General features: G+C 39.2%; 1 protein-coding gene across 1 annotated transcript; it reads right to left on the reverse strand.

Moving 5' to 3' along the window:
- Positions 1 to 6,245: 6,245 nt before the first annotated feature.
- Positions 6,246 to 10,743, reverse strand: LOC103675819 (cytochrome c oxidase subunit 7B, mitochondrial). Its single transcript, XM_008704952.2, has 3 exons — positions 10,586 to 10,743; positions 7,705 to 7,829; positions 6,246 to 6,445 (listed from the first exon to the last, which is right to left on the reverse strand). Exons 1-3 carry the CDS (start codon positions 10,623 to 10,625, stop codon positions 6,368 to 6,370), a joined length of 243 nt encoding a protein of 80 aa, XP_008703174.1. The 5' UTR covers positions 10,626 to 10,743; the 3' UTR covers positions 6,246 to 6,367.
- Between the last annotated feature and the right edge of the window lie 486 nt (positions 10,744 to 11,229).

Consider the following 11,229-nt stretch of genomic DNA (forward strand, 5'->3'; position numbering starts at 1 on the left):
AGTGGTGGCGTGGGGGGGAGGCGGCTGCGGCGCCGAAGACAGCGGCGGCGGCGGCGGCGGCGGCGGCGGCGGCGGCGGCGGCGACGGCGGCGGCACTCCCACGGCTTCTCTTCCTCCACCCACTGTCGCCCGGGCCTGCGGCCTTTACCCGTCCTTTGCTCACTCCCCCCACTTCCGGGTGACGCCCAGGCCGGAAACGGGGCCTGAGATGCAAAGAGAGGGACGCGTCACGTGAAGAGGGACGCGAACCCCAGAGTTGAGTTTCTCCCGCCCCCTGCTGCCCCTGGGTTGACACGCAGCCTCCGGTGGAAGTCTTTTTTGGCGCAGCAGAGAGCCCTCCTTTCTCCCTTCACCAAAAACAGAACAAAACAAAATCCCACCAAAACTTGTGTCATCTGTAGTTTCCTAACCTCGAGCCATGAAGTACCATAGGCCTCTTCGTAAATCATCTTCTGCATAGTTCAGCCTTTCCCAGCATGAAATTAACGTGCCTGCTGTTACTGTGTAGCCTAACTCCGGATGCAAAAATGCCAGAACTACGAACTTGGCACTCGTCCCTCCATTCAAAAATTATCTCAAAAAATGTTATGACTTTTTATTCGTGCTTTTTAATTCATAACCTTTACGTGTGTGTTGGAGCTGGGGCAGGCATCTCACATCACATTACCTTCATGTCGCCAATCTAAAGCTTTGAACCATTTGCCCATTTATCCATTCACTTGTCCATCACCTTAAAAACCTAGAGGATTCCAAGGATGCAAAGAATATTAGAGTATCTACCACCATAAATTTAGAAAGAAATGAGATGCATAAAATGTATACGATGCAATAAATGATCCAGAAAGCATTTGAAAAAATGTATTTTTAATCCTGTTTTTCCATTTTCACATTTTAAAAAATAGCAAAATCCTAAGATTTTTAAAACAATATTAACAGTAAGAGGAACAGGCTCCGTCTCACTAAATTCAGTGAGATGTGGTCTTTTCATATTTCCTTTCATTGATTATCTGTCATGAGATGTATGGGGAAATTAATTAATTATATTTTCAGCTGGAACCGTTTGAACCCAGTTCCCATAAGAAAAGTATCAAGTCCTTTTTATATAGATTTTGTCTTAGAGAGAGAGAGAGAGCACGAGTTGGGGAAGGGGCAGAGGGAGAGGGAGGGAGAGGGAGGGGGAGGAGAAGCCCACTCCGGGCAGAGCAGGGCTGGATCCCAGGACCCTGAAGTCGTGACCTGAGACTAAGGCAGATGCCCTAGGCGCCCCTCCAGTCTAATGTTACCAAACTCAAAGTAGTACATGAAGTATAAATATTAAATTAATATTTGTAAAAGGCTTAGGGAAATGGCATAAACTAACCATATTTGTTAAGTAAACCAATTATATCCCACCTGTTGTCAAATTCCTATTAAGCCTTGACAAGCCACATTTAAAATTGCCCACAGATCTAAATTTTAGGCCTACAATTAAGTATTTCAGAAAGAATTAGTCCTTCCCCCTCTATAACCATCCACATTAAGTATCGAGACTACTAACCTTCCCAGCCATTAAGTTGTAATTGTCAATCAATGTGCACAACCTTAAGTCACAAATTCAACCCCAAGTTTAAAATCTTAAAAATCATATCACATGGGGACACCTGGGTGGCTCAGTTGGTTAAACGTCTGCCTTCAGCTCAGGTCATGATCTCATGGTCCTGGGATCTGGCCCCACGTTGGGCTTCCCTACTCAACAGGGAGCCTGGTTCTCTCTTTCCCTCTGCCCCTCTGTTTGTGCGCGCTCTTGCTCTCTCTAATAAAATCTTTTTTAAAAATCACATCACATGAAATTAACAGGGCTTTTAAGTGGGCTTCCAATTATTAGTAAGTTCGTTTGTAACTACAATATTAACACAGTTAAGCTTTCAAAGAAATAAAGTCAGAAACCATAAATAAAGCTTTATCAGTTTCAAATTTACCAGCTCATTTTTATGTAAAGATTATGAGCTGCAATATACATCCTTAGTCATTGAAACTTTCCCTCACTTTAAAACACCTCACATCTCTAAGTGCATCATCCCTACACCCCCTTATCAATGCACAAGCGTACCAACAGTTTTATACTCTTAACTGAGCCTTCAAATAGAAGGAATGTCTTCAAGTAATCAGGTTTTCTGGTGCTGAGAAGATAGTAGGTGCCCCAAAAATGCTTATAAAGTGGTATTAATATCTCCAATAAAGCCAAGTCACAAGGGTGAGAACTCATTATCTGTGCCTCTACAATTACTATAGTACCTAGTTCTAAATAAGTTTAATGAATTTATTTTTTTAAAGATTTATTTGAGAGAGTGAGCACACAAGCAAGCCTGAGGAGGGGCAGAGAGGAGAGAATCCACAGGCAGGCTTCCCACTGAGCACCGAGCCCGACCTGGGGCTTGATCTCACAACCCTGAGATCATGACCCGAGTGGATACCAAGAGTCAGGCGCCGAACCGACTGAGCCACCCAGGCGCCCGAGTTCAATGAATTTAAAAGAACAGAAAACCCATAGTAACATAACTTAAACTAAGAATGGCATTTATGACATTCACCCTAATTTTAAAAAATACATCATAGCCCTCCAACAAATAACATTTAAAGGACTGGCAATGCAATTCAGTAATGTGGCGGGATACAAAAACAATGCTCAGAAATCAGTTGCATTTCTATACACAAATAATGAGACCGAGGAAAGAGAAATTAGGGAATCCATCCCATTTACAATAGCACCAAAACCCATACATTACCTTGGAATTAACATAACCAGAGACGTAAAGGATCTATATTCTAGAAACTATAAATCACTCTTGAAAGACATTGAGGAACACACAAAAAGATGGAAAAATATTCCATGCTCATGGATTGGAAGAATTAACATAGTTGCTACCCAGAGCAATCTACACTTTCAATGCTATCCCAATCAAAATACCGAGGACATTTTTCAAAGAACAGGAACAAATAGTCCTTAAATTTGTATGGAACCAGAAAAGGCCCCGAATCACCAAGGAACTGTTGAAAAGGAAAAACAAAGCTGGGGGCATCACAATGCCGGATTTCGAGCTGTACTACAAAGCTGTGATCACAAAGACAGCATGGTACTGGCACAAAAACAGACACATAGACCAATGGAACAGAACAGAATAGAGAACCCAGAAATGGACCCTCGGCTCTTTGGGCAACTAATATTTGATAAAGCAGGAAAAAACATCCAGTGAAAAAAAGACAGTCTCTTCAATAAATGGTGCTGGGGAAAATTGGACAGCTACATTACAAAATGAAACTTGACCACTCTCTCACCATACACAAAGATAAACTCCAAATGGATGAAAGACCTTGATGTGAGACAGGAATCCATCAAAATCCTAGAGGAGAACATAGGCAGCAACCTCTACGACATCAGCCAAAGCAACCTTTTTCATGACACATTTCCAAAGGCAAGAGAAACAAAAGATAAAATGAACTTGTGGGACTTCATCAAGATAAAAAGCTTCTGCACAGCCAAGGAAACAGTCAAAAAAAACTAAGAGGCAGCCCACGGAATGGGAGAATATATTTGCAAATGATGCTACAGATAAAAGACTGGTATCCGAGATCTACAAAGAACTTCTCAAACTCCATACGTGAGAAACAAATAAACAAATCATAAAATGGGCAGAAGATATGAACAGACACTTTTCCAATGAAGACATACAAACAGCTAACAGACACATGAAACAATGTTCAAAATCATTAGCCATCAGGGAAATTCAAATCAAAACCACACTAAGATACCACCTTATACCAGTTAGAATGGCAAAAATTGACAAGGCAAGAAACAATTGCTGGAGAGGATGTGGAGAAAGGGGATCCCTCCTACATTGTTGGTGGGAATGCAAGTTGGTACAGCCACTCTGGAAAACAGTGTGGAGGTCCCTTAAAAAGTTAAAAATTGAGCTACCATATGACCCAGCCATTGCACTACTGGCTATTTACCCCAAAAATACAGACGTAGTGAAGAGAAGGGCCATATGCGCCCCAATGTTCATAGCAGCATTGTCCACAATAGCCAAATTGTGGAAAGAACCAAGATGTCCTTCAACAGACAAATGGATTAAGAAGTTGTGGTCCATATATACAATGGAATATTACTCGGCTATCAGAAAGAACGAGTTCTCAACATTTGCTGCAACATGGAAGGCACTGGAGGAGATAATGCTAAGTGAAATAAGTCAAGCAGAGAAAGACAATTATATGATTTCTCTCATCTATGGAACATAGAACTAGGAAGATCAGTAGGGGAAGAAAGGGATAAAGAAAGGGGGGTAATCAGAAGGGGGAATGAAGCATGAGAGACTATGGACTCTGAGAAACAAACTGAGGGCTTCAGAGGGGAGGGGGGTGGGGGAATGGGATGGACTGGTGATGGGTAGTGAGGAGGGCACGTGTTGCATGGTGCACTGGGTGTCATACGCAACTAATGAAGCATCGAGCTTTACATCGGAAACCAGGGATGTAATGTATGGTGACTAACATAATATAATAAAAAAAACATTAAAAAAAAGGACTGGCAGTGCTTCTTAAGTCACTTACCTAAATTCTTCAAATGTACAGAATTTTTGATGGGCAGACCAATTTGACAACCTGCCCACTCTAGATATTAAAACTCTGTGTTGTGCTTTGGGGTAAATTAAGTGCATTTGTGAAAGGATAAAACTTTGACTCTCAGTACACTAGGAAAGTTGCAAGGTCAGAACATTGTGATGACACTAATTTGTACTTACACTACTGCTTCATTTCTGGCAGGGGCTGAGGTAGTTTTAGAATTACTGATCAGGACAAGATTAACTACAAAATTAAGTTCTAAAAGCCTCTTCAAAAATGCCAACTACCATCATCAGGTTTTACCACACAAAGCAATGTGTATGCTGGAAAATGGACAAACAGACATTTTTAAAGGTCATTATTTTTTTTGCCTGTAAGTATAGCTGACAATTATCACTTACCTGACAGAAGTGGTACAAATCATATTGAATATTACCTGTAGTCGTTAGTAATGCCAATTCAGAAATAAAAAGGTAAATAATCTAATGGAACATTGAAACTTCCTTAAAGCGTATATTTTGCTTAATCACATTTCAGAGTTACATGCATTTGAACACTTCAGTCCTATTTTAACATGCTTTCTAAATACGATAGAAAGTGTTCATTCAAACTTTATCAAATACTGGCACTATCATGTAGTTACTAACCTTTCAATGCACTTATTTTGCAAGGACATTCAACTTTTCCTACTCAATGAACTTACTTACTGGCTTTGATGCATTTAATGAGAAAACAGGACATATTGCCATCAGAGCATTCTTCTAGTATTTCATTTAAGTAAAAATTGTTCAAATGCTGTTATGCATAAAACCTTATCTACATCAGGTAAATTTAGAGAGTCCTAAAAGGCATTTACCTTATAACTTAATGCATAGGTAAGTGAATTTAGTAATCTCTCATTTAGCTAACATAGATTACTCCACTGAAATTTCATTTTCTGCTTATTTCAGCACTATCAAACATGAGGCTTTTTACACCTTCAGCCAAGGAAGTACTGAAGTACATGGTGTAGATTTTTCTTCAGTTAGCATCATACATATAAAATCCAAAGTCATATTGAATTCAGGATAATAAATGCATCAAAAAGTTGGTGTAACTACAGAAAGCCAAAAGCAGATGTCACCACCGATAGTAGCTGGATAAGTGAAAATAAAACATATTTGACAGATTCTTTAATAGCATCATAAACATCCTAAATAAATATAATGAAAGACCCAAAGCTCTAAGATAAATGTGCCAATGGAGCCAAGAAGCTAGCTAACCTTCAGACATCCTAAGAGTTCATTTGATAGGACCACTCTTCCCTTGGGTCTTGTGACACCCCAAGTTCTCCTGGCAGGAGTAAAAAGGACTTAATACCAATTCCAAATATAAACATAAATTAGAGATAAAAGTAGTAGGTATAATGAGTATCTGGACACTCAAAGATGTGCCTAAAATAACTGTGATCAGTTATTCATGAACTGTAATTTCAGCCTACTATATAGCTGACTTCCAGGTGACAGACAGATTTTACTTTCATACTACCTCAGGAAGAAAAATTATTTAAGAAATTGTAAAGCATCTGACTTTAACAGTAACAGTAAGGTTAAATAGATGAAAAGTGATCAAGCTTGGTTTCATTACAAAGAAATAAACTGACAACAAAGGTTTCAAATGTACTTTATTTCTTCAACCATGCCATATTTTAATGGGTGCACAGTGCTTCTACTTGGCATCAACTGTGAGTTGGTTTTGAAACAATTCAGTATTACACCAACTGGGATGATTACTGATCTCTCCATTCCTTTGGGGTGACTCTGCCAACAGGGGACAGGTTCCATTCTATTCCAATTTGTGTTGCTGTCTGTAAGAATTAAAATGCTATTAGTTATAAATGTTTAAACCAGAGTCCACTCTCCCTTGGAGACTATTTCTTAAAAGTGACAAAGATATTCAACTCTACAGGTTAAAAACACACAGAAACTCAGCTGGGAAATAGTGCCTCCTCCATGCAGGCCAAAGCTAATTACTGTCCTAATTCTCTAGACCAGTACTGCTCAAAAGAACTTCCTGAGGTGCAAGAAATGTCTAGATCTTCACTAACACAATAGCCACATATGGCTATTGAGCAACTGAAACGTGGCTAGTATGACTGAGCAACTGAATTTTTAATTCAAATTTTTACTTCACATTTCTCTACTATCTCCTCAAACACTGCTTCACTCAACCACAATTACCTAAATACTGCCAAAAAGCCCTTTTAAAATATCTTTCATCAAGGAACACCACCTCCAAAGGTGCCCCTGATCATGCATTTGTTCAACATCTATTTACCCTTCTAATTACACGCACCTATTTTAAGTGTATTTAAAGAAGGTTAAAACAAGAATGAAAAGTCCCACTAATATTTTTGTTTATTAAGGCAAGGTTAATAGATATCTTTTAAGAACAACATACATTTATCCTACTTTTAACCAATAAATACATCAACTGCTAAGAAGACTGTTAAATGTAAGATGTAAAAAACTAAAATAATCAAAGCAAGTCACTGTACATCTCATCCACCAGAAATGTTGTACTCAGTTCCGGGGATAGAATTTTAGAAGAGAAACTGACTAAGTGAAGGAAGGTGACCCAAGATGGTGAAAACCCTGGAAACCATGTAACAAAAAATTATTAACAGAACTAAGGATGTTTAATCTGAAAGAGAAGATTAAGGAGACTGATATCTAATTTTTCTAGTATCTTTGGTTTCTAGTATCTTATGGTTGATACATGGAAATGGGATCAGAATTTCTTGTTGCAAGAAAATGATGGGTAGTGCACCTGGCTGGCTCAGTCGGTAGGGCATGTAACTCCTGATTTCACTGTTTTGAGTTCAAACCCCATGCTGGGTATACAGATTACTTTTAAAAAAGAAAGAAAAAAGAAAATGATGGGTAGAATATGAATGCTTAATGCTATGGAAGAAATTCCTGCACTGGGTGGGTAATTATATCAGAAAATTTCTGAAGTCCCTCCTAACTAGAAATGTATACTACTCTGTGAAAGCATTTTGAATACACAAAATAAATAGGAATGAAAAACATCTAATATAGAAAATTATCAATCAACAGTACTTACATATGCCCATACAGCAATACAGAAAGTGGCTCCACTAGCTAATACGGCATTACCATATTTGTCATGGAAATCAGGCGTCCTTTTCTGGTGGCTCTGCCTTGTCATTGTTTGTGGAATGCTTTGTACTTAAAAAAAAAAGGAATACAGAAGCGTATCTATCAATTATAAGGAAAAAAGAACATGTAATTGATATTGCTAATCAGGAAAGCAAAGGATATTAAGTTTATAGTACTTTGTGGTTCAATACAATGTTAAAACATATTGTAGCTAAGGGGCGCCTGGGTGGCACAGCGGGTTAAGCGTCTGCCTTCGGCTCAGGGCGTGATCCCGGCGATCTGGGATCGAGCCCCACATCAGGCTCTTCTGCTATGAGCCTGCTTCTTCCTCCCTCACTCCTCCTGCTTGTGTTCCCTCTCTCGCTGGCTGTCTCTATCTCTGTCAAATAAATAAATAAAATCTTTAAAAAAAATAAAAATAAAAAAACATATTGTAGCTAAAAGCAAAGTAGTATACTTTAAATGCATCACAAGTAATTTGACAGATGTATAGATATGTGAGAAAACAAATATATCAAAATGTTAATTGTATCTATCCAGTGCAGTATGTGTGTTTATCATACACTTCTTCCAAATTTTCTCTATGTCTGAAAGTTTTCATGATAAAATCTTGGGGGATAAAACAGAACAGGTGATGTCAGTAACATTCACTACAAACCTCTGGAACTTGGCTCCTATTCATTAATTTGGGTATTTAGGACTTAAATTTTCACTAGTTTACTCTGCCGTGCTCAGCAACTTACAACATAAAAGGGTAAACTCAAAATGAATTTCAAATTAAAGCATACTAAATGTTTATGACCTTAAAATTACAAAAAAAAAAACCCTCCAAAAACTAGAGTCATATGGGATAGACCAGTGATGGGTAGTAAGGAGGGCACGTATTGCATGGTGCACTGGGTGTTATACACAACTAATGAATCATCGAGCCTTACATCGGAAACCGGGGATGTACTGTATGGTGACTAACATAATATAATAAAAAATCATTTAAAAAAAATAAAAAACTAGAGTCATGTTGATTTAAAAAACAAAAATTACTAATGAGGGCACCTAGGTGGCTCGGTCAGTTAAGTGTCTGCCTTCAGCTCAGGTCATGATCCTAGAGTCCTGGGTTCCAGTCCCGGGTAGGGCTTCCTGCTGAGTGGGGAGTCGGCTTCTCCCTCTGCCTCTCCCCCTGGCTCATGATTCCCCCCCCGCCTCGATCGCTCTCAAATAAATAAATATTTTTAAAAATAAGTAAATAATTGCTAATGAATATAACACAATGCTAAGAGAAATGGGGTACATGAAAATGTGTAACATACAGACCCTGCCTTCAAGTAACCTCCAACCTAGAGGAGGATATGAGACATGTATACACAAATCACTGTGATACAAAAAAAGTAGAATATTAGCTAAGTACTCTCAACAGCAGGTAGAATTTGGTTATGTAGATGTAGGAAAGGGAAATCTTAAAAAAAGCGGAGGAAAAAAAAAGCCCAGTGTACTAGAAAACCAATTATGTTTGGCTGAAGGACGAGGTGTAGAGATAATAGGGATAAAACTAGAAAGGATAATGGAGGGCCACTTTTTTCGTAGAGGCAAAGGTTTTTGAGCAGAATGACATTAAAACTTTGCTTTACTATTATTTTAGTAGAATGTATTTTCAAACTGCCTCTCCAGGCTCTTAGGAGAGCTTGGCAAACAGCCAAGACTGCAAAATGCATATTTCCAGATTTATTTCCTTCCTACGTAACAGATCCTTACTGTTTTATTTTTTTAAGATTTTATTTATTTATTTGAGAGAGGGCGAAAGAGCGCGGGGGCGGGGGGGGGGGAGGCGGCAGAGGGAGAAGCAGACCCCCGGCTGAGCAAGAAGCCAGACGCGGGACTTGATCCGAGGACACTGGGATCATGACCTGAGCCACCCCTACGCGCCCGGATCCTTACTGTTTTACAGCCTCAAGTGGTACTTATGTAATGGAAAGCATGTATCATTTGCTCAAAGTGGAAGAGATAACAGACGCGGCTTCTGGAATATTGAAAAACCAGTTGGGCAACTATTTTTTCAGTGACTGTCAAAGCTGCTTTAGTGTTTAGAACACAATCTAGTAATGCCACTAATGACTGTGTAAACTGAAAATATGGCTAAAGAAGCTAAATGGTAATTGCTTAAAGTCACTTTTCAATGTAAAACAACTGCTCACATTACTCAAGGTCACCTTCACTGCAAATCAAGCACGGAAATGAATTTTCTCTTTCCAATCTAGGCATTCTCAATACATAAGGCTGGTCTCAAAATTCCCTTGTACCTGCCAAACTTTTAGATAAGAAAAAAATTACAATTGTTTTAGAATAAGCTAATATTCATTTAATAACAACATAAAACCTGCAGGGCCACCACCTGGGTTGTCTCCTTGAAATGAAACCAGAGAAAGAGCTAGATTTCCAGTTTCCTTCCGTCACAGTTACAGGAATTGGAGAGGAAGTTCTTCGGGGGTAAATGTACCCTCAAAGCTAAAATTTACGAAATTACTGAAGGAATGAGTAGTGCCCACCAAGAACCTCCTTCCCTGAAATCGTAGGTAAGTGAATTAAAAAAGAAAAAAAAAACAGGGCTATGCTATGACTCTAGTAACAGAAAGTGAGCCGAGAACCAAAACAGAAACACTGGGGATTAAATTAATGCTAAGGACAGCTTCCCAATTACTTGGGGCGAGGCGGGAGACACCGCATTTAGAATTAGAAAGTCGGGATGCAGGTGGAGGGAAAGGGCACGAGAGACCACTAGGACAAATGGGTAAAAGACGATTGGAAATTATTTGCTCACAATTTTTACTTACCTCGGAGACGACTTAGAGCAGTTCTGGCCATGGGAAACATCCTGAAGCTGAAGACAGAACGGCGCAACGGCAGCTGCTCCTTCGCTACAAACTCGTGCCAAGTCTCCTTGCAAAATGCCCTGAAAGACAAAATGGCTTTCCGCAGGGCTCTTTAATGAGATTTAATGAAATCTCGCGAGACCTGTAAAAACCCCCTATAGAAATTGTAATCCTCTTTACTGATATTAGAATTAAAGGCTTTTTGGGAAATGTAGTTTCACGCTTTGCAGGTGCGGTATTTAGTGAAGAATGAGAGAAACCCTCCCCGTCCGACCCGCGCCTTGGAGCCAGGTTTAGGGCTCTAGAAGAGAGAGCTGATACACTCATCTTAGCCTAAATCATCAAAGGCACTAACTTCAAGTTGGTGTTTAGAGGCGTGAGCTTGTATCTCCCTCCACACTAGCAGTTCTTTTGAGTTCCCCGAACCTCCTTCACTTCTCTAATTTTTGTCTCCTATTACTATATAAGAATTTGTTTAACTTTTAATTTTGAAATGATTTCAAATTTAGAGAAAAGTTGCAAGAATAGTAAAAAATTTCATAATATGTGAGTAAATACGTGATAAAGCAAATGCAACAAATCGATTGTAGAATCTTGATGGTTCA

The sequence above is a fragment of the Ursus maritimus genome, assembly GCF_017311325.1.
Source record: "Ursus maritimus isolate PB19 chromosome X unlocalized genomic scaffold, ASM1731132v1 scaffold_X1, whole genome shotgun sequence".
NCBI lineage: Eukaryota > Metazoa > Chordata > Mammalia > Carnivora > Ursidae > Ursus > Ursus maritimus.

Bases quoted from the DNA above. Each gene is read 5' to 3' on its own strand.
- LOC103675819 (XM_008704952.2), bottom strand. From the start codon at position 10,625: ATGTTTCCCATGGCCAGAACTGCTCTAAGTCGTCTCCGAG. The intron at 7,830-10,585 runs GTAAGTAAAAAT...TTTTTTTTTAAG, and splicing joins TGCTCTAAGTCGTCTCCGAG to TACAAAGCATTCCACAAACA. The intron at 6,446-7,704 runs GTAAGTACTGTT...TAATTCTTACAG, and splicing joins GTATTGCTGTATGGGCATAT to ACAGCAACACAAATTGGAAT.